Source organism: Equus przewalskii, chromosome 8 (genome assembly GCF_037783145.1).
Source record: "Equus przewalskii isolate Varuska chromosome 8, EquPr2, whole genome shotgun sequence".
Taxonomy (NCBI): domain Eukaryota; kingdom Metazoa; phylum Chordata; class Mammalia; order Perissodactyla; family Equidae; genus Equus; species Equus przewalskii.
In genome coordinates, this window is record NC_091838.1 from 65,861,270 (window position 1) to 65,887,153 (window position 25,884).

Consider the following 25,884-nt stretch of genomic DNA (forward strand, 5'->3'; position numbering starts at 1 on the left):
GTTAATTGGAGCAGTCTCTGTTACTCTCCTCTCTCTTTCCTCTCTGTTGCTCTCTCTCAGTTTTCCAGATTTCCAAATGACACCAGTGTGGAGGATTTCTACTCTATGATTAGTAACATTAAATGACTTCTATTATCTTTGATCAACCATGTTTTGTTTTTTTTATATATATACCCCATTCTTAAAACCATACTATTACAATCAGGAAAAAAAAAGCTTTTCTGTTTTGTTTAAAATTCCCCCTTCCCTTAGAAAAAAAGGCAATAATCTTATCAAAAATATTTTATTTACAAAAAAATCAATTATACTATACATCCTATACTGGAAATACATTGAATAATTGCTAAAATAAATACAGGCAATTAATTCAATCTTTTTATAAGAATGAGAGAATTTGACATTTGAATGTTATCAAAGCTTAACTTAGAACATAAATAGTTAAAAAGGCAAACTCAAGTTTTAGTCTCATTTATTGGCATGGTGTGTTTGTTCCCCACAAGCTCTCCAATCAGTGAGAGTCTGCATTGCAGAATGTTATGTACCTTTTTGTATTCCAAAGGTAGAATGTGCAGCTTTTTCTTAGGCAGGATAGATGGAACACAGTTGTTTGCATGAAAAAGAAGCAGACATGCAGAAAGCACGTGACTGGACGCTTCTCCACATGTCTCCGCTTCATCGCAGTCCTTTGTATGTAACAATTATGTGTTCAATTGTGTTTTTAACACAGGTCTACACAGCACCAGCTACAAGACAAGATGGATCCTGTCAATAGCCAAACTGAATAATTGAGGCTCTGGAGTAGCTAATTAGCTGGTTAAGGGCGCCTGGTTCATCGATTTTTTTATGTGCCAATTCTTGATACACTTATTAAACCTTGATATCATTTCTACTATGTAAACATATTTATGTAGGCCAAGAACAGGAGAGATGAAGAAATTATCTGTATAATTTGGAAAAAGTCCTCCCCAGAAAGTAAAAGTTAATTTTGAATCTACGTGCTTTATATTTATTATAATTTATCCAACTCAACCACGTCAACCTCATACAAACACGGAAAGTGAACTAGCAAGCTGAAAAGAAAAAGACAGATAAAACTTGTTCAATATATTGACAGGATCCGGTGAATTCAGGCCACACAACAAAATGATGAACCACACTGAATATCTCCAAATCATATACACAGTTTTTTCCACTTTCCATTTTACTTAGCCTGGGAAAACACTGCTAGAATCTCCAAAGATTATTCATCTTTGGTACTTATGTTTTGTCCAGTGCTGGATGCCTAGTGTTTTAACTCAAGGACTAATCTTATGAAAAAAATTGCACTTTTCTATCCCTTTGGCCTTGATTTTCAATGATTTTCATTTTTTGTACACATAAGTATGTATTTCTATTCCCAAAGTGTGACAGGTACATTGGCCTTTTCTGAAAGAAATGAAAAGAAATCAAATATTGAAAGTTTGAATACTTTTTCACAGAAATAATCTATTCAATTTTAAAAGGAAGAGAGAGAGAGAGAGAGAAACATTTTTATTTTTTCTATTATGAGCAACATCAGTCAACCAAGCTTCACATTTTGGGTAGGTTTTCTTTTTTTTAAGTATGAATTTTTTCAGAACCTATTATTATTTTTTAAAAAAGAAGAAGAACAGGTGTATTTTGGCAGAGAAGTAAAATATAGAATATGCAAAATTTGTTTTAAAAATTGGCATACAAAATTTTAAAACACAGTACAATTATATAAAAATACAGCACAGCCAATGGCCTTTAAAATTTCCTTTGGCATTTCATTTGGTAAAGTTAAACAGAAAATCCTTTCTAAAAAAAATTAGCTATCAACACAGTCCATAAGTTAGGTTGTATACATTGAAAGAACTTTTCCTTGAGTTTCCAAAATCCTTTTCTTCCATGATAACCCACATAAAGCATGGCCAGTGAGGTATATAGAAAAAACAGGCGATGTACAGTAAGGAAAAAGTGCATAAACAAAAATTTCTTCCCATTTTCATAGAAATAACAGGTTCAATCTGAGTTTCTTCTTGTTGATGTATGATTTTACTTTGGCAGAATCAAAATAAACCCATAGAAATGTCTTTGTTCAAGTCCCAGCAGCAGTGATATGTCTCCGTTGGTGGCATTGTCTGATGCCCCACGCTGTACAGTCCCTAGAGGAACTAAGGTTTTGTGTGTGTCTGTGTGTGTGACTGCAAACGTCAAACAATGTAAGGTCATACATCAAGCACCATGTCATACTGTTGTCCCTTCTTCCGCCTGCCACATTTGTTGATGAGAACCACGTACAGCGTCAAAAGCATGACCCAATAGCATGCATAGAGCAACGTTCCAACGATTAGAACTGTCTGTTTGGATTCTGAGAATGGCTTTTTAGATTCCATATAAATGGTGAAAATGACTCCACCCAGGAGGATTGTAAACCACACTGATACTGGAATGAGTCCTATGAAATTAACAACAATGGTTTTCCTTCCAGATGTGCCCCACCCAGCTTTGTTTATCGTGGCAATAGCAAACATTTTGGCGGGCAGTAAACTTGACATGTATAACACTGAGTAGAGGGACATGAAGACCATGACGATGTTTCCTCTAAGGCAGCTGGCAAAGGAAGACTTTATGAGACCTACTAACTGGACTGTTAACAAGAAGAGGAGGATATTCCAAATTTTACCCCGGTAGAAGAGCTGGATTACTGTGGCAATGAGAAAGAAAGGGAAGAATCCAGTGATAACCGCTTCGTAGGTCATCCACAAGTGATGTTTATGAAACCACATCGCATTGTACAGCCACTCTCGGAAGTAGGACTTGCTCCAACGGGTCTGCTGGTTTAACCATCTGAGATATTCTATAGGTGTTTCAGTAAGGCACTTGGATCGAGCTGTGTATTTTGTTGCATAACCCAGACTCAGCACTCGGTTCGTTAGATGCCGGTCATCGCCAAAACTACATTGGCTGCCCATAAATTCCTGATTGTACCAGTCTTCTACGAATTCATGCAGCAAGGAGTTTCTGTACATTCCCAGGGGTCCACTAATGCACTGGACGCACCCAAAATAAGACTGACAGGCTCTTTCTATGTTAAAAGCCATCCAGTATCTCACACTGCTGAGGAAGGAGATCCAGGAATCGTACTTGTTTAAAATCTGCAAGAAGGAAAAACTAAGTAAATAAAAGGTAAACCATAGCTAAAAATACCAGCAAACTCTACATCATCATAAAGTTACTATGAAGAGTGTAGTTTGTTATTTTGTCCTCCTGTTTTGGCTTCCTTCCTCTTTTTGACGTGGTTAGATTTTATTTTCTCTGATTCTGTACTACTAGATTAATTTGATAAGTTGTGTGCACATGTTGCGAATGATGACAAATATTTCTTTTACTTCATTATCTGCTATCCTCTTTTCGCTACGTTTTTTGTTCTGGTTGGATGTGATACATAGAGATTTTTTTAGGCTGTAGTTCTCAGCCCCTAAATTCTTCTCCCACTCTTTCCTGCCACCTAAGATTTGAAGGTTTTGAAGTCCTAGTCTCTCCTCTTCTGGTTAATTTCCAACTCATCCAATTCTGCTAATTTTCCTGCTCCTACCTCCCCTCCTTTATACAATGCCAGTGATAAAAAGGATTTGCTCTGGCCTCCCCCGAAAACTTGAATCCCGAAATAATAATCTGTATAAAGGCTATGGAAATGTATCAGTTTTTTCTTGGCAACATTTCTAAACTCTCTCCTCTGTCTCAATTTTGTTCAATTTTCATCTGGATTTTGCATGCTTCCTTTTTATCAGCACGTTATTTCTTCGTCCATTCTAGTGCATTTTCTTTGCCTTCTGTCACCATGAATGCACAAAATGCATTACACAGCAACATAATGCCTAAATTTTAAAGTTGAATTTCTATGTGCTTCTCATCTTTTGCTAAAATCTAATCATACATTTGCAAAGACCTCATTTTAATCTTCATATACTTCCACATATTTATTTTCCCATCCCACAAATTTCAAATTGCCTTCATTAATATTGTTTCACTAACTGTTTCTTCATTTATAATAAATAATGGGAAATAAGGAGTAATTAGTGGGAAATAATTGGAAAACCCACCTATTAATGAATCTTTCGTTTTCTTTTCTCACTAGTACAAATTTGAGTCACTGTTTCTCTTTTCTTCTTTTGATTTCCAATTTGGATTTTTGATCAACCATATATTGGTCTTAAATGATCAATATGATCAATAAATTGATTGATTTTAAATATATGAGTATAAGATATAGAATCCATCCCCTGCCATAATTCCATTTTTTTAACCTCGCAACTAAATGGATTCCAACATCATATTTTTTACCAGAACATTAAGTTATGGCTCAAGAAGATATGGTGGAAATCATTATACATTCACATTATATTGTACATAACTTATCAGCCACAACAGACATGGGTTATACCCCAGGATTAAGCAAAGAGATACTAAATTCTTTCAATTTAGGGGAAAAGGCAGTAAAGTGGGTAAATATATGTTCAATGAATCAATGAGTAAGAGTGCTACTAAAAGTGACTCATGCAAAAAGTGAAGCCATATGCACCTGGACATCTCCTCCGACACCTCCAACCATGGGGTCTTCTTCTAAAACTTTTACCATCTCCACAGACGAGGCAGGGTCAAGCATGGTATCTGAATCACAAACCTGCAAAGAAGAAAACAGAAATGAGTCAAAGAAGAGGAAAAACTATGAGTGGGTTCCATACAGTTAAAATTGGGCATATACATTATGCCTTCAGCCTTATTGTCACGGCCTCAATAAGCAAGTATCACAGGGATGACCAAGTTGTTATATCACAGCCAATACAAAGAGCTTGTTTTTCAGCAAGCTCAATATTTAAGTTAATGGCATCATTGACTAGAAGAGCTAAAGTGATGTACTAGGTATGTCTTAAAGGGTGATCAGCTTGTCCTAGTTTGCCATGGAATGTCCCAATTTTGGCAATGAAAGTCTTACATCTCAGGGAACATCCTAGTTTTCCAGGACTTGGAAAACATCCTGGGTTGGTCACTCTAGATATTTATTTTTATTTTTTCCAGTCACCTTAAATAAAGCTTTTAGGCAATTTGTCCTTCGGGTCTGAATGATGTTTGGAAAATTCTATGACAGTATTGAAAGGGAAACATGTTTAATAGTGATTTTTCCCCCTATTTCAATAGGGTGAATAAAACACAGGAAAGCAGTTCTCCTACAGCTGGTTGTATAGTTCTGAAGCAAGCTGTCCATATGACCTGGGCTCGGCAGAGACATTGCAGCAGTAAGGGAACTAGCATGACCTTCAGACCGCTTTTTTATCCTAGAGTATTAAGTATCCATCTAGCCCCTTGTATATAAAAGCAGATTTAATTATCTTAAGCCATTCTAGAAATGCTAATTACTGTTCTTAAAAATCTTTATGTGGGTCAAAAAAAAGCAATTCTGAAACCAAATCAACTGCAACTGCAAGAAAATTATTAGTCAATACTGTGAACTCCTGACAGACATTTCTATTGAAGGCCCAGGGGCGTAGGGTTATAAACAGTACTTTTCTTTCCAGCTTGATTTCTGAACCATTTGGAAAATGAAACAGAAGAATAAGGTGGATGAGAGACTAAACTATCACCTGTGTAGTCATAAAGCTGGTGCAGAGAATGGGGCTTATATCTGTGGAGTGTCGGTCTTCATAATTATGTTCCCTAGTATCTAAGTGGGGCCAGCCTCCTCCTGCAGACACAGTGCACCCCCTTCAAAAGGGATGGCAGATGTCTGTTCCTTGAGGTAGCCCACTCCCAGAAGAAGAGGGGAAGGTGAAGCTGGGCTACTCCTTCCACACTCACCAATCAGATTAAGTCATTTCTCTTAGGGAGGAAGGAGCAAGACAGCTGGGAAAAGTTACTTCTCCTTAGCGCAAGGTTACTACTACTTACTTACTACTACTAAGGTGGGTTATACCTGTGGATGGAGCTTCTTCCACAGGATCAAAGAAAATCAGAAGTAGGAACAGTGCTGCCACCTCTCCCTGAGTAATACTAATAAGACATAGTGTTCCCTTCTGGAGAATGCAGCAAGGCCACAGCAGATGTAAACCGAACAGAGCTGACCTGTAATGAACCAGTTTCACATCCCCATCCAAACAATAAATGACATGATTAGAAGAGACTGGGGCGTTATCTACAATTCCCATTATTTTCCCATCAAGTCTGGCTATACAGGATGGATTTAGTCAGGATTTAGCCTACTTATTTACATCAAAAGTAATTATCTTTACAGTTCGCCAAACTACTTTATAAAAATTGTAGGCATTTGATACACCACTTTTGAATGGGGGAAAAAAACCTAAAAAAATCATTTGTAGAGTTGAAGGGGAGCTTATACATATGTAGCATGACTCCCTCATAGGATTAGCTAAGGAATTCCAACATTCTAAAAAATGTGTCTCTCTCAATTTTACCAATAGCTTTTTCTTTTCTGAAAAGATTATATATTAATATAGAATGTTGGTGAAAACAGCAACTTAAATGCATTATTCAAACTTACGACTTAGAGTATCTGGGGTATCCAGTTATAAAACACGAACTTATCACTTCTCTGTATTTAACTAATTATAGCAATTTTAGGGTTAACTTCTGAATTTTTAATCTCATTTTACTTATTTGGAAGCATCCATTTTCTAAATAAGAACCCATTTACTGTTTGTTTGTTGTTTGGCATTCTATTTTGGTCCAGCATGGTCTCATTTATTTTAGAGAAAAAAAAAAATCTCAGGCTGAAGCTAGGCATTAGTTTTTCTTTGTAGAAAGTAGGATTTTATGAACACTTGGCTTTGTAGCTGTGTCCTAAACCTCAGAAGCCTAAATAAATTACTCCAAAAGCGATGTTTTGCTTTTCCCATGCCTTGTCTATCACTGGTTTGTATATGGCTATCAGCCAACCAGGAGGGTAAAGAAAGGTGAAGGCAGAAGGTCAACCCACCTTTAGCATGAAACATCCTGAAAGTCTATGGCCACACCCACCTCTGTTGACTCAAGCCCGGAAAGGTAAACCAGAAGGCTAAAATAAGACTAAAAACAACAGGAAGGGGACAATCCAGAATTAATGTTCAAGTAACTCCGCCTGCTTGTGAGCATAAACAAGCCAAGGGAACTGCCCCTTTGAAATGAATAAACTTGAACCAAACGTCTGAGGTTCTGCATATTTAAATCGGTCCTGCCCCTCCCAGTTTCCAACAGCAAAGTGCCAGAAGTTCTCTGAGAGAGATTGTTCACATGATGAGTGTAACTGTGTCAGAAGGGAAAGCTCGCAGAAATCTCTTGGGAAGGTGTTTGCTATATGGGAGTAAAGAGCTTTCCAGAAGTTCAATTTCTGGATATTGTTTGCTGACAGAATGCCAACTAGAAAGCCACCACCTAGGACAGTCTGTAAAAGCATGTATGTTCATGGACCTAATAGCATTTATTTATTAGAGTGTAACTTTAGGCCCTCTTAAAATCAGTATAGTAGGAACGGGATTTCTAGTCGTTTCGTCACCAATTAATAACAAGTATGTAGTTTCATGAACGTTGGCTATTTAGCTCTAGGCTAGAAGCTGTGGGGGACATACACCAGTTCACAGAGAGCTTAACCTCACATGGGGAAAAGCTACAGGACGTGAATTGCACACAGGAAAAATTAGAGGACAAATCAAAACCTCCTTCTGTCCACACAGAATGTATCGCTGTAATTTGTTTAAACCACATGATCACTGGGCATAAGATTTCTCACTAGGAGATATGGAAATGAAGTAAAGTCACCAAATTCTGACTAAAATGAGTGGAAAATGTCAAGACAAAAAGACATAATTGGGAGGAACCAGCCACCTCAGGCTTAACCACAGAATCATCAACTAAGGTGCACAAGACCATTGCTCTCGTCCTTCACTATCCTAGCCAAGAGTTAACGCCCTCCCCCGCCTCCCCCTCTAAAACAGGGGTTGGCAAACTAAGGTCCACAGACCAAGTCTGTGGTGGCAGGCAAGTCTGGCATGCCACCTGTTTTGATATGGCCTGTGGGCTAAAAACGGTTTTCAGCTTTTTAAATAGTTGAAAAAAAATCAGAAAAGAATATTGTGTGACACATGGAAACTGTATAAAATTCAAATTTCAGCGTCCACAAATAAAGTTTTATTGGAACCCAGGCATGCTCATTCATTTTCATATTTTCTACGGCTGCTTTCACACTAAAAAGCCAAAGTTGGGTAGTTGCGACAGAGACCATATGGCCTGCAAAACCTAATATTTAGTAAATATAGTATCAGGCCTTTTACAAGCAAAGTTTGCCAACCCTGGGACTAAAGTAATTGGTTGCAGGGGGAGGGTTCTCTTTCACAAAATTAAAAAAAATTAAAAAGTTGAGATTAAATACATTCTAAGCCCCAATTTTAATTCTAGTAGATTTTTTAAAGGTTCCCTCTATCTCCATGTGTTTTAAATAACAGTAACTGCATAAAAAACGTAAAATGTAATAAGCTAGATATTTTTTCTTTAGCCAATGCTTACCTATTATAAGAACAAATGCCCTCAGAATCAAGGAGCCTCAATTAAGTTTTGAGTCCAGTATCCTACTATTTCTATGACCTTGAACAAGCCATTTACCATCCTCATGGTACTGGAGTGAGACACTGCATATAAAAGCACTTTGTAAATTACAAAGGACTGTGGAGAAGTACTTCATTAGTATTAGGTAACAATCTTTAAATTTTTATGCTCCCTAAGTAAAGCCATAGCTAAAGGATGATGATGATCACTCTCACAAATAGATGGCTTAGTAGAGAGAATCTCTAAAAGGAACACAGGAATTGATGACATATGGAGAATCTCTTATCACAGCAAACAAATTCAAACGTATCTGGAACTATCTGTGATAGGTACAGACTATTGGTCTATAGTCTATTACATAAGTTATTAGACTGTAAGACCATTACAGTGTATCTCACTGATCTTAATCTGCCTCACTGTAATTTACATAAAAATCTCTTCTGAAAATATTGTTACTTACTCTACCAAATGCCTTTCAAATTCTAAGACCCAGGTCTAAAACACCAAGTCTCCGTGTCTCACACGTTTTTTTAACGTGTTTTCTTTCAGACTAACTAGCGGATTCCGCCCCCTCTCCTCCTGCCCCATACCACTTCAAAGGGCACTGAGAGCTACACAGCAAGAGGAAATTACTCCGGCCACCTTCAATAAGGAAACAGATTGGAAATAAATCAAGACCCCTTCTGTTGCTACTGCCTTCACCCTTTTCCTGATTGGAAGGCTGTCCTTTCTTAACCTTGACCCTTCATCTTAACCTTGACCCAGTGAGACTATTTTTTTCTACAGTCTGTGGAATTTCCTCTTGGTCACGGCCCTACAAACCAGCTTCCCTGCCACAACTTAACCATGAACTAAATGGAAAGTCCCATTCCCTCTCCTTTCCCCCCCGGGACATTTCTCTAGTGCAAAGGGGTAGGCCAGAACAAAAAAAATTCACACTTAGTTATTTCCTAGGAAACATGAGATGGTGCCAGTCTCCCTGAACTCCTGACAGTACAATACCAGAGTAAACACACTACTGAAAGGAAAAGAAAGCACTATGCAAATGTTGGAGTCAAACAGATCTGAGTCCCAATCGACCCTTTACCAGCTATATAAACTTGGACCTGCTTCTTGACCTTAGGCTCCTTATCTCACCTTCCTAAACTTCCATCACTTAGGTGAGAAATATGGACTATCATATTCACTTCATAAATTTGTTGTAATGTTACGTTAATTAGATAATATATGTAAGCCACTTAATAATGGCTAGCTCATAGTAAATGCTCAATAAAAGGAAGACATATATACTAAGAAGTGATAAACCAAAACCAGAGGCACTAACTGAGGACTCTAGTCCCATGAGAAGGGGTCTTTATTATTACTACTATGAACAAGCTATGACTCACTCAGAGAGGAGGAAAACCAATGCCTCGTCCAATATCCAAGAAATTTAAATTAAACAAAGTGAATTCTTGAGCAGGCAATGTAAAAGTCCTTAGATTGGATTGTTTACTAGGGCAAAGAAATAGAAAAATTAGACAGCAGTTTGCAGTTGATTGCGATTCATTTATAGCCTGAAGTGTACCCTGGAGTATGATGTGTGAAAGATGATCATGCAGCAAAGGATGGACCCTGGACCCACTGAAACTTACAAAGGTGTTGCATGTTGACTTGGTGGTATCTCTTCATTGACCTGCTGAATGTGATGCTACTTAAAATAGCAATATAATCAGAAAAGTTTGGGAAGCACATAAATGTATATGACAGAATTTTATTTCTTTAACCTAGACCTTGAGAACTAAATTGTCTGGTGAAAAAGAGTACATATCACTGACAATTTGTGTGGGACTGTATACATGCAGCAGATGGGGAAAAACCAAAGAATTAGGACAGAAAATAAGCTTCACAAAAATGGAGTATTGCACACAATTCAAAATGTCTCATATAACCAAAAAAGACAATCAAAATCTTATCATGTACGGTCATTAATTATAGTAAGACAAACTTCTAGGACTTTATTAACATTGCATGATACTTTCATTTAAAAAAAAATTCTTGATTTTCTAGTTACTTGGATTCTGGATAAACGGAATTTACAAGTAAGCATATAGCTAAGTTTACCAACCTCAGATTAAGTGGTAAATACAAAATGGCAAATGATGGGAGTGGCAAATACAAAACCATAAAATCCAAGAATTTTAGAGCTATAAAGACCCTTTGAAATTAATCAGTAAAACCATTCCAGGGGGGGAAAAATACCCTCAAAGAAAAAAAGGTAATCTTTTTTTGGGAGAGGGATGGGCAACGGCGAGATGATCCTCTCTTATAGTAATTTGGTTTATGGCATGAGATCTCAAATCTAGCCAATGGAAAGCCTCTACATTACAGGCAGCTAAGCAATTTGGCCTTTTTTTGTTGCTCTTTTCAAAAGGAATTAGGAAGATCTATGCCTTCCTGGGTAGAATGAACTACCCAAATTGTTATAAAATAATTCTTGACGTTGGTCAACTTAGAATCTCTTCAAAACATTAAGATTAAAAAAGGAGTCATTTTCTAGCTATCCCATTACTGCGTATTTATCCAAAGAACTTGAAATCAACAATTTAAAGAGACACATGCACCCCTATGTTCCTTGTAGCATTATTCACAACAGCCAAGATGTGGAAGCAACCCAAGTGCCCAGTGACTGGATAAAGATGTGGTTTATATATATATATATATATATATATATATATATATACACACACATAACAGAATATGACTCAGTCATAAAAAAAGACAAAATCATCACATTCACAACAACATGGATAGACCTTGAGGGTATTATGTTAAGTGAAATAAGTCAGACAGAGAAAGACAAACAGTGTATGATTTCACTCATATGTGGAAGATAAACTAACACATGGACAAAGAGAACAGATTAGTGGTTATTAGAGGGAAAGGATGTGGGGGGTGCACATAAGGGGTAAAGGGGCTCATATGTATGCTGACTGACAAATAATAATGTACAACTGAAATTTCACAATGTTATAAACTATCATGACTTCAAAAAAATAAAATAAAATAAAATGAGTCATTTGGTTATTCTCTTTTCCTTTTTAGGAAGGCTTACACTCGAATGAAAGTTATAAAAGGTACAAAGCAAAAGTGACAAGCCAGCTGCAGAAGTGGAAAACCAAAGGTTGTCACCTCTAAGGCCACGAAACATGTTTATTCCAAATGGTTGGAATCCTCATTCTAAAGAGGGAATCAGGAAATCCTATGATGATGGCACTTAAATCAGGGTTTAAGTGATCCAAGAACCCAACTTTAGGGGGAAAGGTAGATTAAAAATGAAAGTGAGAAATATGATAGTAACTAATTAATAAAAATAAAATTCTGATACCCCTCTTTCTTTTCTTTTCTTTTCTTTTTTTTTTTTGATTACACTCTTCCACAGCCTAGGTTTGTTGCTAGAAAGAAAATGTCAGAGAAATTAAAACAGTACTGAGTTAGGGTTCTGAGCTGGGAGTAATCTCAGAGATCATCTGTTCTACCAGTTGAGACCCACTGCAAGGGAACAACAGAGTTGAATCTAGAATTCAGATTTCCCCATTCCTATTTCAATGTGCTCTTCATCTTATCCTCTAAAATGAAGGATACAAAGAGACATATAACTTCCTCAACATGGGCCCTCAGAATATCTCAGTAGCTGAGGCTTCCTACACAGAACAGGAACCAATCAAATGTCATATACAGTCAATTCTCATTATTCATGGTAGGCCTGTTCTACAAAGTTTCTGTGAACACTGAATTAGCAAATATCAAAAAATTGCTTCTAGCAGAAATACATGGTTATGTTCCTCTGAGCCTCTGGTCACAACATTTTTATCTCCTGATCAATACCTAACCCTAGTTTATTTGTATTTCTGTTTAAATATGCCTTATTTTATAGATATATTTTGAGTCATTAACTGAATTCACAGCCAACAGCACTATAAAGCCTGCCTGAACAAGCTCAGCTAACAAACATGTTTTCTCCATAAGACAATTATGGCCTTCTGATGCTTAGAAACATTAGAGAGCACTTCAGCACTATCCTTGGGGGCCATTTAAACAGCTACACCACCAACAAAAAGCATAAAAATGTGAAAAACATAGTAAATAGCCTATGAAGAAGTTACTGTTTGGAGCATAAAAGCTGAAACAAGAAGGCAAAGCATGGTCTTGTTCAACGTCAGCTGGGAACATGCACATGGGGCAAATCTTTTGCCACTTTACACATCCATACATGATCAAAAAGCACTATGAGTATTAAATTGGGGGTTACAAATTCGTTTTAGTGAGTGGGGTAATTTACAAATACAGAATCCATGAATTATGAGGGTCAACTCCACTATTATGAGTGATTTAGTCTTACTTTTCTCCTACTCAAAGAATCTTGAATACCTTGGATGCTGTCCAATTAATTTAATATAAAATTGCCTCCTACAATCTTCCCTTTTAGAAAACGTTCATACTTATTTTATATTTTCTACCTGGGAAATCCCTAATGCACACATCAGGGGATATTGTTTATTTCCTTTGTCACATAGACTGGGGGCCACTTATGTTGTAATGTCCATGTTTGGTAACAGGAGATATGAATAAAGCAATTATAAAATCTAGATATCAAAGGATACTTTAAAAGTCTTCAGATATTGAGAAAAAAGATACAAGGCACCAGCCCAGTGGCATAGTGGTTAAGTTCGTGCACTCTGCTTCCATGGCTCAGGTTTCACAAGTTTGGATCCTGGCAACCCGGGTGCAGACCTACACACTTCTCATCAAGCCATGCTGTGGGGGCATCTCACATAAAAAACGGAGGAAGATTGGCATGGATGTTACCTCAGCAACAATCTTCTTCAAGCAAAAAGAGGAAGATTGGTAACAGATGTTAGCTCAGGGCCAATCTTCCTCACCAAAAAAAAAAAGATATAAAAAAGTAAATATAATCCCAAAATTGTTTTAAAAATAAGGGAAAAATAGAAAGGTCTACATTAGAAAGTATTAAATTTCATAGTCTATGGGTCTGTCTTTGCTGCAGATGATTTTAATTTTGCTCATTGTGCTTTCCTATATTTTTTAAACATACTACCATAAAAATGTGTTATTCAGTAAATAAAAAAGCTAATATAAAAACATTTTGTGGGGCTGGCCCAGTGGTGCAGTGGTTAAGTTCGCACGTTCCACTTCTTGGAGGCCCGGGGTTTGCTGGTTCGGGCTTGGGTGTGGACATGGCACCGCTTGGCAAAAGCCATGCTGTGGTAGGCATCCCACGTATAAAGTAGAGGAAGATGGGCATGGATGTTAGCTCAGGGCCAGTCTTCCTCAGCAAAAAGAGGAGGATTGGCAGTAGTTAGCTCAGGGTTAATCTTGCTCAAAAAAGAAAATTTGAAAAGGTAAGAAAGACTTTTGCCCTACCTTAAGCCATATTCAGACAGGTCAGAATCTGTCCTTCTTTAAAAAAAGTTTCTCCAGAAAACTACTTTGATACAAAATCAAGAAAATCTTCCTCATTCTCATCTTTATTTCTCATTCCCTTCTTCTCTCATCTTGTATTTTTCTTCTGCTGCTTTTTTATCTTCTCTATCTCTGAAAGCAGTCACTAGCATCATAGATGAATTTACTACCAGACTGGATTTTTCCTAAAGCTTCCCTTTATATTCCATGTCAGCACTAATTATTTGAATGGCTTTTAAGGCTAAGACAGTAGTCAGTAGAGAAGACTAGAGATGAAGGCTGAGAGAGGGAGAGGTGGTAGTTGATAAAGCCTTGTTCTGGGGGAGACCAAAGGAAGGCAATTCACAAAGCCCAGGAGGGTAGGTGGAAAGGTCAACCTTGAAATAGGAAGTAAAGCTGGGTACCCTTGAAACTGTAAGCAGGAGAAAGTGAAGAAGATCTTGGCAGCATTCAGAACCAGTACTCTTGATTTTTCTCTTTCATAGGAGGCAAGGTCATCTGTTAGCAGTTAAGCAGAGAGGGTTTGGGGGAGGGTGCTGGGAGAGTGGTGAAGGTATGAAATAATAGGTCATGACAGCAATAAGCAAGATATCTATTCACGATCAAGTGAAGAGAGTGCTGACCACTGTCCAAGACCCAGCTGCAACTGGAAACCAATCATTTTGGCCATTTCTCTGCACAGTTAAGCAGCGTTCTCCAGCCAAGTTAGCAAGTATGTGAGCAGATGGTCAATTTCTTCCCCCAGCCCCCATTTTCTCTTGCATATCAGCACCTGGACTTTGCTTCCCTCCTTCCCTAAGCAACCTCAACTCCATCTTCAATCACTTGTAATACTTAGTAGCCATGATCCTCGACCCCCCTTCTCTCCTTTGTCTTTCTGTGGCTTCTGCTCCGCAACTCTAGGACCCTAGGTCAGTCAGAATGGAAGGAGACAGTATATTAGTTTGAACCTTATGATATTTCCATTTTTATAGGGTACGCATGGTTAAATATTGGGGAGTTTGATGAAGGATGGCAGGATGGAATTACCTGGTTTCAGAATGTCAACACACGTTTTTTATCCTTGTTTGAGCACTTAGAATAAACTGGGAATCCTAGGGGGATTCGGGGCACAGCGGTAGCTGCTGCTCAGATCAGTATATCTGGAGGCATCAGCCTGAAGGAAGGAAAGTTCTCAAGCCTGATTAGGGCTCTAGCAGGGAGCCTACTCTAATGTTTCATATTTTGTATTACTTTTTCCTGGACAGGCACGATGTCAAGTTGTCAAGGAGACAAAAATAATTCAAAACAAGAATCATGAGAGAAGGGGGCTTGGGAGAAACAGGTTTCAAAAAAAGAAGAAGAAAGAAAATCCACACAATGACATCTTGATTAGAAATGGCAAACAAAGGAATTGTTTTAGCTAGAATTAAAGGCAAAATATCAAAACAGATGTTTTCCCATTTTAGGCCCAGAGCTTCATTCTTCAAAACTTCTGTAAGTTCCCCAGTCATCCCCTCCTTTAAAAGGGTCATTTCATCCTGGGCCTGAAGTTGCATGATGCAAATATGTAAAAATGTCCTGAGTTAACCGAAACCACCTTAATTGTGCAAGTTCTAGAAATTAGGAGAAACTTGGGGGTGAAACTCTATCAACTGCCCAGAAGGAAGAATAATATGCAGACTTGTATCAACTGAAGAAATGCCTCAAAACTCTTCAGATATTAACCAAAATTAACCCTGCGGTGGCAATTGACGTGTACTGTAATTTTCAAGTAAGACTAAATTATCATATAATAAATAACAATAACATTAACAGCAAACATTTTAATGATATTAACAATACCATCATTAACAACTTTTGCTACCTTCATAACTTTTGTACTCTTTGGAGACTTTTTTTGAAATAATTATCTCAAACCCCTTGTGAGATTGGTTTATTCCATCCAGTAAACTGAGGCTCAGGGAGGTGGTCCTGCTCAAGGTCAACCAGCTAGTCATACCTAGATCAGAATCTATGTCAGCTGACTTTGAAGCCAGTGCTCATTCCCATCCCGTTACACAGAGAGACCCGTTGGGCATGATTCTGCATCAATAAAGGCCCCTAAAATATATAACAGATCGTCTGAAAAGTAGGATCTCACTCTTAAGAGAAAAGGCAGAGTGTCTCAGTAGATTTTTTAACCAGAGTAATTTCTCCCTTCTCAATATCATCATAGCCAAAATCTAACTAAAGCGTCTGCAGAAAATTACCACTAGAAAATTCACAGGGACCCTACAAATGTTCTAAAGAAGAAAACCTCAATAAGAACTAGGAGAGGAGAAACCCTGGAGTGAGCAGTCAGAGGATTAATGAGAGACACAGCCTGTCTAATTTTCATGTAAGCAAACACCATCACAAATGCTTTCAAAGGTCAAGTTGCAGTGAGTGAGGTAATGGTGTTTGGGGAGAGAAATAAACATTACTTGGGTTTTGCTCTGGGACGGTTGTTTTTTTTCCTCTCCCTTTTTCATTTTCCTGTTCTTTCTCTCTGTGTCTCAGTCTTGGGTTCCTTGCCATTTTAAATGAAAATTGTTCTCACCATCCCCGTTTTGCCTGGTCTCCGTAAAAAACACTTTATAGTCTTCGCTTGAGCCTACAGATTTTTTCAAGACCCTTCTGCTCAGCAGACACTATTTTCTTACAAGGCTGGAGATTTTAAGAGTGTGGAAAATGATGTTGGATTTAACTTGGCAGAACCCAGGGGGCAGAGAAGGTAAGGGAGGGGGAGAGAAGGGAAGGAAGGGTCTCCTGTTCAAAATAATCTTGAGTTCCAACCAACAACACTGCACAAGTTAAGCATTTTCATAGATAGCCTTAACAGTGTTAAACGACTTTTTTTTTCTCTCTTTCAAAATGTGCTTTCAACAGTCATGCTGTTTTCAAATGAACTGAAAGGAGTACTGTGTTCAGGACGGACAAGGATGGGCTATAACATATGACTGGAGAGATACAAAAGCGGCTTTATTTAAATGTATGTTTGCCCTGGCAGGAATTCGGAAACCTACCTGCACATAATCCACACTTCGTCCCAGTGCTCTGAAGGCCGTGTACATGACTTCTCTTTTTCCACCCCATTTTTGCATGATGCAAATACTTTTGTTGGACAAGACCAATTGGGTAACATGTTGAGAGCTTTCTTTATGTGACTCATCCGTCTCACCAGGACCCTTCTCGTGGAAGTTGTTCTTCCAGATGTAAGTGGCTGATTTGTCCCTGCCCATGACTTCACTGAAGATGTCCATCATGTAAAGATCATCTTCTGAGTTCCCATCTATGACCATGACAACTTTAATCCCAGGGTAGGTTAGCCTTTTCACAGATTGCAAGCATTTCCGTAAGTAGTCTGGATCTTCTTGATACGCAGCGATGCAAAGAGCAACAGTTTTGTTCAACTTAATGGGGGTTTCTAGGGATTTTTTCATTTTTCGATGCTCCAAAAAGGCAAACAGGCTTTGGATGATGAGGTGTGATGCTAAAAAGGCACCATATAGTCCAAAAGAGAAATAGTAATTATCTGTTTGGATAAATTGGTAGCCAACAATATAAGCAGCTGTGATTCCAAGGAGGAGAGAGACTCCAAAAAGTGTGGTTCCAATTATTCTCAGGATACATATAAACCTCTCACAATGCATCTGTAATATAATCAAATAATACTCTCAGTTAACCACTCTTGTTCCATACTTGTATATACATGGTGTCATGGGGAGACTATTGGACTAGAAGTGTTCGGGAGTTCTAACGCTGTGTTTCTCACTTAACTAACTGTGTGACTTTCTGCACCTCAGTTTGCTCATCTGCAAAAGAAGATTAGGGATGCCCTTCTGGCACCCCTCAGAGGGCTGCTTCAAGAATAAAATGAGATGATGGTGCAAGGTACTATTGAAAACCATAATACATTAAATAAATCCATGGATGCACTATGTTTAGTGTGTCAGAGCCTATGTCTAAAGATGCACTCTATGTATGCAGTTATTGCTAGGCATAGAACATAAGTTTCCTAGTGAGCAAGGCAATTTTTCTTTCTACACCATGCTGGCCTCTCACTTCCAATACCAACCAGTGAAAAACCCACAGGAGATTTTGCTAAATTTCTCCTGTGTACTTTCATCTCATTTTCAATGCACATCACTCAGCTCACACGCTATCCATGCAGCCAGCTGAGGTTGGAGATCAGAATACTTGGATTCTAATACTAGTTCTTCCATCAACTAGCTGTGTGACCTTGAGCAAGTCACTTTACCTCTCTGCGCCTCAGTTTTTTTAATGTGTTAAATGAGGGAGTTCAGACCCAATTATTTCCAAAGTCTCTGTTGACATTAAACATTGTTTACGCCTAGGTATTCTGCACAGACATCTATCAAAGGCCCTGTAATTCTGAATTGCATTCCTTTGTTCAGACGGCTGTCTCCTCCATCCACTATCACTAACACCAGATGGTTAGCTCCTGGGGATCAGGAAACTTCCTGGAACACAATAAGCCCACAATAAATGTTGTAGAAATAAATCATAAATTAAAGAAGAAACAGCATCATGCTTAATTTCAACCAGTAAGTTTTCCGTCTTCTTAAAAGCCTTACCACATCAGACCCGAAATACATTCCGGCTCTTAACAATAGCCAATTTTGTAGTCCTCCCTACGATTTGTGTATCTCTTGAATAAGGCTTAGAGCAACTAGAGCACAGGAGGACCATTTTTCTGTATTTCCTAAAGTATCTCCAATGCTAAGCATAGAAGAGGTACCTGACAGACCTATTTTATTTTGCTTTGCTTTTTGGCTTCCTTGACCCAATTCCAATGTGTAGGGGGTAGGGGGTTTCCCACACATCCAACAAACAATTCTCCAGAACACCCGCTGTGTGCCCTACAATTTGACTCAGTTCTGACAACTATCTGCCGGGAGACAGAGTCAGATTCCGCAGGTTAAGGGTTCAGTCCTACAAGACTGCTCGCTCCAACTTTAGACACCAATCATAAGCTCAGGTTGTTACCCGTGCTTCGGACCAATGGCTGTCAATCAGAGGTTCCCAAGACCCCCTCCTCGGGTTCGATTAATTTGCTAGAGTTGCTCATGGAACTCAGGAAACCCATTTACTCATTAGATTACTGGTTTATTATAAAAGGATATAGCTCAGGAGCAACCAGATGGAAGAGATGCACAGGGCAAGGTACGGGAAAGGGCATAGAACTTCCAGGCTCTCTCTGAATGACCACTTTCCCAGCACCTCCACCTATTCACCAACCCAGAAGCTCTACGAACCCTCACCTTTTAGGATTTTTTTAGGGGCTTCATTACGTAGGCATGATAGATTAAATTATTGGCCACTGGCAACTGAACTCAATCTCCACCCTTTTCCCATCCCTGGAGGTCTGGAGGTGAAACTGGAAGTTCCAGGCCTCTAAGTACATGGTTGGCTCCACTGGCAACCAGCCTACATCCTTAGATGCTTTCCAAAAGTCACTTCATTAATACAACCCAAAGATACCTCTATCGCTCCCTTCACTTAGGAAATTCCAAGGGTTTTAGGAGCTCTGAGCCAGAAACAGCGACGGGGACGAAGATCAAATATATATTTCTTATTATAAATCACAATATCACAGTTTTTTCCCCCAAAGCATATTTTCCTCCTCTTCCAAGGCTGAACTATAATAAGGGGGATAATGGGTATAAAAGCACTATCCCCATCTGTAATCACTCACATTAACTTCACGGTTTCATCATACTTACATATAATTAATACTTAATCTTTTTCTTTAATTCAACTAGTTTTTGAAAGCTACATAAATTTATTTTAAATGGAAACTTAGGGTGAGCAATTATCTCTGCAAAATCTCTTGCTGGATATGTTATTTATATTTTCCTATTCCACACTAAGACTTAAAATTGAATGTCCACATAACACCTAGGGTTATCTTGGCTGTTACTAGTTCTGTGGGCATCACGTCACTCAGCAACAAGAGCCACTATGCACATTCTAGTCCCTATAGTCATGCACTGAGGTGGTCCTGAGTGGATATGCATTATACTTTTGGGAAAATTCAGTGTGGCTGTTTGTCAACTGTGTTTCCTCTCCTGAGCACAGACTGCTTGATGTGGCCGTGATATTCCAGCCTTTGGAAATCTGAGGTGGGCCACTCCCAACTGGGACTTTTAAAAGAGGGAGTGGGCCTCTTGCAGTCTCTCTTTTCCTTCCACAGTCATGATGCTCATATCAACACGGTCCTAGGGGATTGCAGAGCCCAAAGATAGAGGGCGCTTGGTCCTTGAACTGCCACATGAAAGGCAGCCAGCCACCAACCCAGGATATTTGCCTTGGACTCTCCTGTTAGGAAGAAATAATTTCTGAGTTTTTGTTCGTTTGTTTGTCCATTATGCATTTTGAGTTTAGTTCACTCTAACTAACACAACCTAGGTAAAACAAAGCAGCCTGGAGACTGAGATTCCAGCTTATGGGCATTATTTTCCTTTGTTAACTGGAGATGATAGTACTTGTCAATGACCTCTCATGGGGCTGCAGGGAGGAGCAAAAGCAAAGCATTTGTGAAAGTATTTAAATAAACCAGAAACACAATGCAAAGTATCAGCTAACAAGGAAGCTAAACAAACAAAAAACAAATGTTTGTTCCACTTCTAGCACTTTATAGGACACCATAATATGTAACATGTGAGCCTGATAAAGGTAATCACAACACAAATGGAAAGTCCAAGCTGCTGGGAGAATAGTGCTGGGGAAGAGTAAAATGTTGAGTTTTCAGTGAAAGGCAAGAGAGCACCGCATCCCTCATTAATTAAAACAGCTGACGGGATGCTGAAAACTCCCGAAGGGTACATTAACCAATGCCTAAAGGTGCTGGGAGCACCAGACTTGGAACTCGTCATTTCCAAGACATGAGTCATTCTCACAAGAGTGAAAAATTTCAAGGGGACTACACTCTGCCAGGGAGAAGCTTAAGTGTGTGTTTCGCTTGGGTTTAAAATCTCCATAGCCAGCAAAAGAACTGCCTGCCATTCTTTTCCATTATTCACATTTTCCTTGCTTTTATCAGCACACGTGGATACAGAGAGTGTCCGCATAGCATCTGCTGACCACAGCTGAAGTGGGAACACCCTCTTACATCATAGGAGTCTACAGAATGTCCTTTTGAAGCCTGGGAAAAGTTGCTGGTGAACTGCAGCAACGTGGCTCGAATTGAACCTTTCTGTTTCTGTGAGGTACCGCATTATTGCCCAGTGTGACACACGCAGCATCTCAATACAGGCCAAAGGGCAAAAGGCACATCGCAGAGCCAGCTTTACTGAGGGAACACATTGATCTCAGGGAGTGACACACAGGATGTGTTTTTTCTAATTTCCCCTGGGCGATTTCATAGATATGGGCACCATATGTGTAAGACTTTCTGAGACAATCCCCAATTCAAAGACTGTTTCATAAGCAAACCCTCCTTGTCAGACATATGGTTTTACTGTTAAATGGGAAAATATGGTTAGTTCCATCCTAGATCATGAAAGCTTACTGCTACATAGAAAGATGATTTGGAAATTTACCTTCCATAAATATTTACAACATATAACTTGGATTTCTTTGCCCAGTATCAGACTTCAGCCTATTAATTGATTTTTAAGTTGCTAATGGACTTGATACCAATTATTCACTATGTACTAAACTTCACAGAATTCTAGGCCAAACCGACTATTAAAGAATAGCTTAATGCACCATAATGTAAGCTCCAAAAAGTCAACAGAATTTCTTTTTTAATCTATTTTCACTAATGTTCCCCAAGGCCTTAAAACATTGCCTGGCTTACGGCTGTCTTCGGTAAATGTTTGCGGAACGAATGGATGTAACTTTATTCACCAACATCATCATGGGCCTCATTCTTACGTGAACTAAGATTTATTCATCATTTATTAGGTTCCAGGTAATGGGGTAAGTTTTGTTTGTTTTGTTGAATAGCTCAATCCTATTTAATCTCAATAACTTACGTGGTAAATATATTGTTAATTTCATGTTACAAATAACATATCCATATGAGGAGGAAAGCAAGACTGAGTATTTAAGGAACTTGCCCAAAGTCACAAAACCAGGAGTAGGATCCACATGGTGGCATAATGCCAGGTGATTAGAGTAGTCTCAGTAAACATTTGTTGAATAGATTCAAACCCTCATGCCAAAATAAGCAGCTTCCTTTTCTTTCTGGCTAATAAAACACATTGTGTAAAGAAAGCTTAGAAAAGAACTTTGAGGGGGCTGGCCCAGTGGCCAAATGGTTAAGTTCGCATGCTCCGCTTTGGTGGCCCAGAGTTTCGCTGGTTCAAGTCCTGGGCACGGACATGGCACCGCTCATCTGGCCATGCTGAGGCAGCATCCCACATGCCAAAACTGGAAGGACCCACAACTAAAAATACACAGCTATGTACCGGGAGGCTTTGGGAGAAAGAGGAAAAATGAAATCTTTGAAAAAAAAGAACTTTGAAAACTGTCTTCCTGCTATCATGGAAAATGAGGAATTGACACTCACTCAGGTACAGATACAAGACCATCCACTAGTCAGAGAAGATTTCTGGGCTCATATGCTTTCCTATGTGGGTAGAGCCAAAAGGGATGTGGAATGAGGTTGTCTCAAAGGAAGCTGGTAGTCCCCCCAAATTCTGTGTTATCATAAGAAAGGGACTCCCATATCCACTGGTGCCCCCTACAGAGCAGATATAAGCCTTGCTCTTAGCTCATAGACCCCAAGTGGGACCCCATAGGTCATTGGGTATCAGAGCCTTTTCCTTCCCCCTGACTTCCTGTATTAACCAGAAGGCAAATGCTGGATAAGAGAACAACAGCTCTCTCACTGCCCTAGCTCTGTGCCAAGAACTGAGCTCCCATAGCTTTCATAAAGTGGTCCTTCCATTTTGGATCTGGGAGAAGCTGAAGTGAATTCGAATTAGTTGAGTCAGCATCTGGGAAAGGCTGCAGAGATTAGGTCAAGTGAGACGTCTTCTGAGAAGTGTTAGCTTACCACTCCCTTCTAAAGTAACCCCTCCGCCCTGCCCTCTCTTCACTCCCTGCCACTCTCTCTCCCCTGACTCCATCTGTCTAAGTAGCACTATGTGCACTCTGTGGCCACAGGGACCATTGATTGTGTGTCTTGACCAACTGTGTATTCCTGTATCAAAAGAAGAAAAAAAAACCAGGGTCTGGCACATAGTAGGTATTCAATAAATACATTCTGAATAAACGAGTAAGTCCATTTGGACTCAAGTAGTCAATGCTAACTGACAGAGCACAGGGCCCTCCCCTATCTTTGCTGCAGAGGCTGAGCCCTTCAGGGTACTCCTCATCCAGCATTTTTCTCTTTCTTTTTTAAAAACCATTTCCATAGTTTCTTGCCCTGCTATCTAAATGTAATAGTTGTGGGGAGTACCAGACCAGCTCTAGAGGACCTTTGGATAACAAAGTCAGAAAAGGCAAATTGGTCCCCCAGAGCATTTCCAGAAATTGGGAGTTGCAATCTGAGCAATCTTATGAGTTCAGCGGTCAAGTTTGAGGCATGAGGGATAATGAGATCATCTGTTATCAACTTGAACTCTAGCACTCTTACAGTATTTATCATCCATTGATCTATACACTGCTTTGTTTTTTGGTTCCAATGACCTGTGTGTGCACATATATGCACGGGCAAGCATGTGCACATGTATTGGCCTCTGGAACCAGACTAAACTGGGATAGACTCCTGGCTCTTCCTTTCAATGGTTGGGTAAGCTTGAACAAGTTACATATTACTTGCTATCTTCACTTTCTTCATGTATAAAATGGAGCTAATCATATTGACTTCACAAAACAGATTTTGAGATTAAAAGAGGGAATGCATTTAAGTACCTAGAAAGAAATTATCAACAGTTAGAGCTCACTGATGTTAGCTCTCTGCCAGTTACTACCCTGCCAGTAACCATCTCATCAGCCTGACTCTCCTTCTCTTTAACCCATTGTTTGTTAGTTATCCAGGGATAAGTGGCATAGTGAAAAGTACAGCTGGCCTGGGAAGAAATAGAGTCAAGCCCAAGTTCTGCCTCATATTAGCTGTCTGACTTTAGACAGACCACTTGAGGGTTCTATGAATGAGCTATGTGTCCTAGGACAATAAATATCTCTGAACTTCACAATTTTAGGAGTAAACTTGAGACTTTATTAATTTTAATGTTCCTACCACCCATATCTGAGTGTCTATAAGAAGGATGAATGTAGGTCGCAATGTGGGCATGCTCTTCATCACAGTCATCTGAAGGACGAGTACAAAGAATAAATTGCTTTTGGAATCTACTCTCTGAGCCTCATTGCCTCATTTCCTCATTTGCCAAAAGGGAATAATATCTTTTTGTAGGGTTACTCTAACTAGGTAAGGAATATACATATTTATCCCAGCTTCAATGGGATATTAATGGCTTCTGAACATGATGGGGGAGTAACTTAAGTTATAAAGTGCACTTGTCTCTCTTCCTCATTATATTCTAAAGTCCACTGAAGACCAGGTCAGTGTCTTTTTAACTTGTAGCCAATATCTAAAGGCACAAAGGCCAAGAGGAGATATTTAAAGAGTGTTTGTTTAGTGAATGCATTGCTCAAGATCACATTTAATAAATAGCAGAACTAGTTCTGGAACATAGGTTTTCTTTACCCCTAAACTCATGTTGCATGGAGGAAGGGGGACTAAACCTCAAATTTTATGTAGAATGAATAGAAGTAGGAATATAAACTTAGGCAGGTGACACTAGCAAGAAATATGGGACCCTGCTTCTTTGTAATAAGATATATTCTGCTTGTAGCCATTTGCTTGCTAATAGGGGATTTAGAAAGTGCGGTGAGCAAAAGGTTAAAAGGTAGTGGTTCCTTGGGTCCGCCTGCATGGCAGAGTGGTTAAAGTCCCGCGCACTCCACTTTGGTGGCGCACTCCACTTTGGGGTTCATGGGTTCAGATCTGGGGCGCAGACCTACTCCACTCATCAGCCACACTGTGGAGGCATCCCACATGCAAAGTAGAGGAAAATTGGCACAGATGTTAGCTCAGGGCGAATCTTCCTCAAACAAACAAACAAATAAATAAATAAATAAAAGAGGAAGATTGACAATAGATATTAGCTCAGCGCAAACCTTCCTCATTAATTAAAAAAAAAAGTAGTGGTTCCCAAATTTTGCTGTACATTTCAATTACCTGGGGATCTGTAAAAATTACTGATGTGTGACTCCTACAACATTGTGAGTTCATTGGTATGGAGTGCTACTAGGGCATCAGGAGCTTTCAAACCTCCTTAAGCCATTCTAATTGCAACAAAGTTTGGCAATCACCAGGTTAAAGTGTAAGAAAGCTTTCACGATCTCATTGCATATGTGTATAGCCTCTGCTGCTGCCCTCCACTAGAAATCCAAGATTGAAGTACCCAGATGAACCCTCCCAATAGTCGTCTCTTTAGAGCACATTACCCTCTGGGACACATTAGATCATATGACCCTCCCCTTGTCCCCTTCTGACCTCCTCTTCCTGTCCTGCTTTTTTGAAGTTGGCCTTTTTCTCTCCAGCCCCACTGCCATTATCCTAGCAGAGAGCCTGGAGCCAAGCTTGCAGGGTTAGGCAATAAGCCTTTCAAAGGTCCTGTCACCCTAGCTGTGTCTGGATCCACAGCTTCAGGTTTCAGATTCCTCTTCATTTGCACCATCAATATTGATCAATTACTCCTAGGATGCCAATTCTCCCAACTGCACTACTGGTTCCTGAACTTCATCATCCTAAACTTCATCCTAAAGTTCAGGTGGCAAAGGGGA

The 25,884-nt window shown here is 39.2% G+C and overlaps 1 protein-coding gene across 1 annotated transcript in view; it reads right to left on the reverse strand.

Annotated features, from left to right (window-relative positions):
• Positions 1 to 269: 269 nt before the first annotated feature.
• HAS2 (hyaluronan synthase 2) overlaps positions 270 to 25,884 on the reverse strand; it is a 30,121-nt gene continuing 4,506 nt past the window's right edge. Inside the window, exons 2-4 of the mRNA XM_008516116.2 lie at positions 17,085 to 17,711; positions 4,586 to 4,687; positions 270 to 3,158 (exon numbers count right to left, since the gene is read on the reverse strand). Coding sequence (XP_008514338.1) covers positions 2,229 to 3,158; positions 4,586 to 4,687; positions 17,085 to 17,711 — 1,659 coding nt within the window. The 3' untranslated portion in view covers positions 270 to 2,228. The remainder of the gene's footprint in view (positions 3,159 to 4,585; positions 4,688 to 17,084; positions 17,712 to 25,884) is intronic.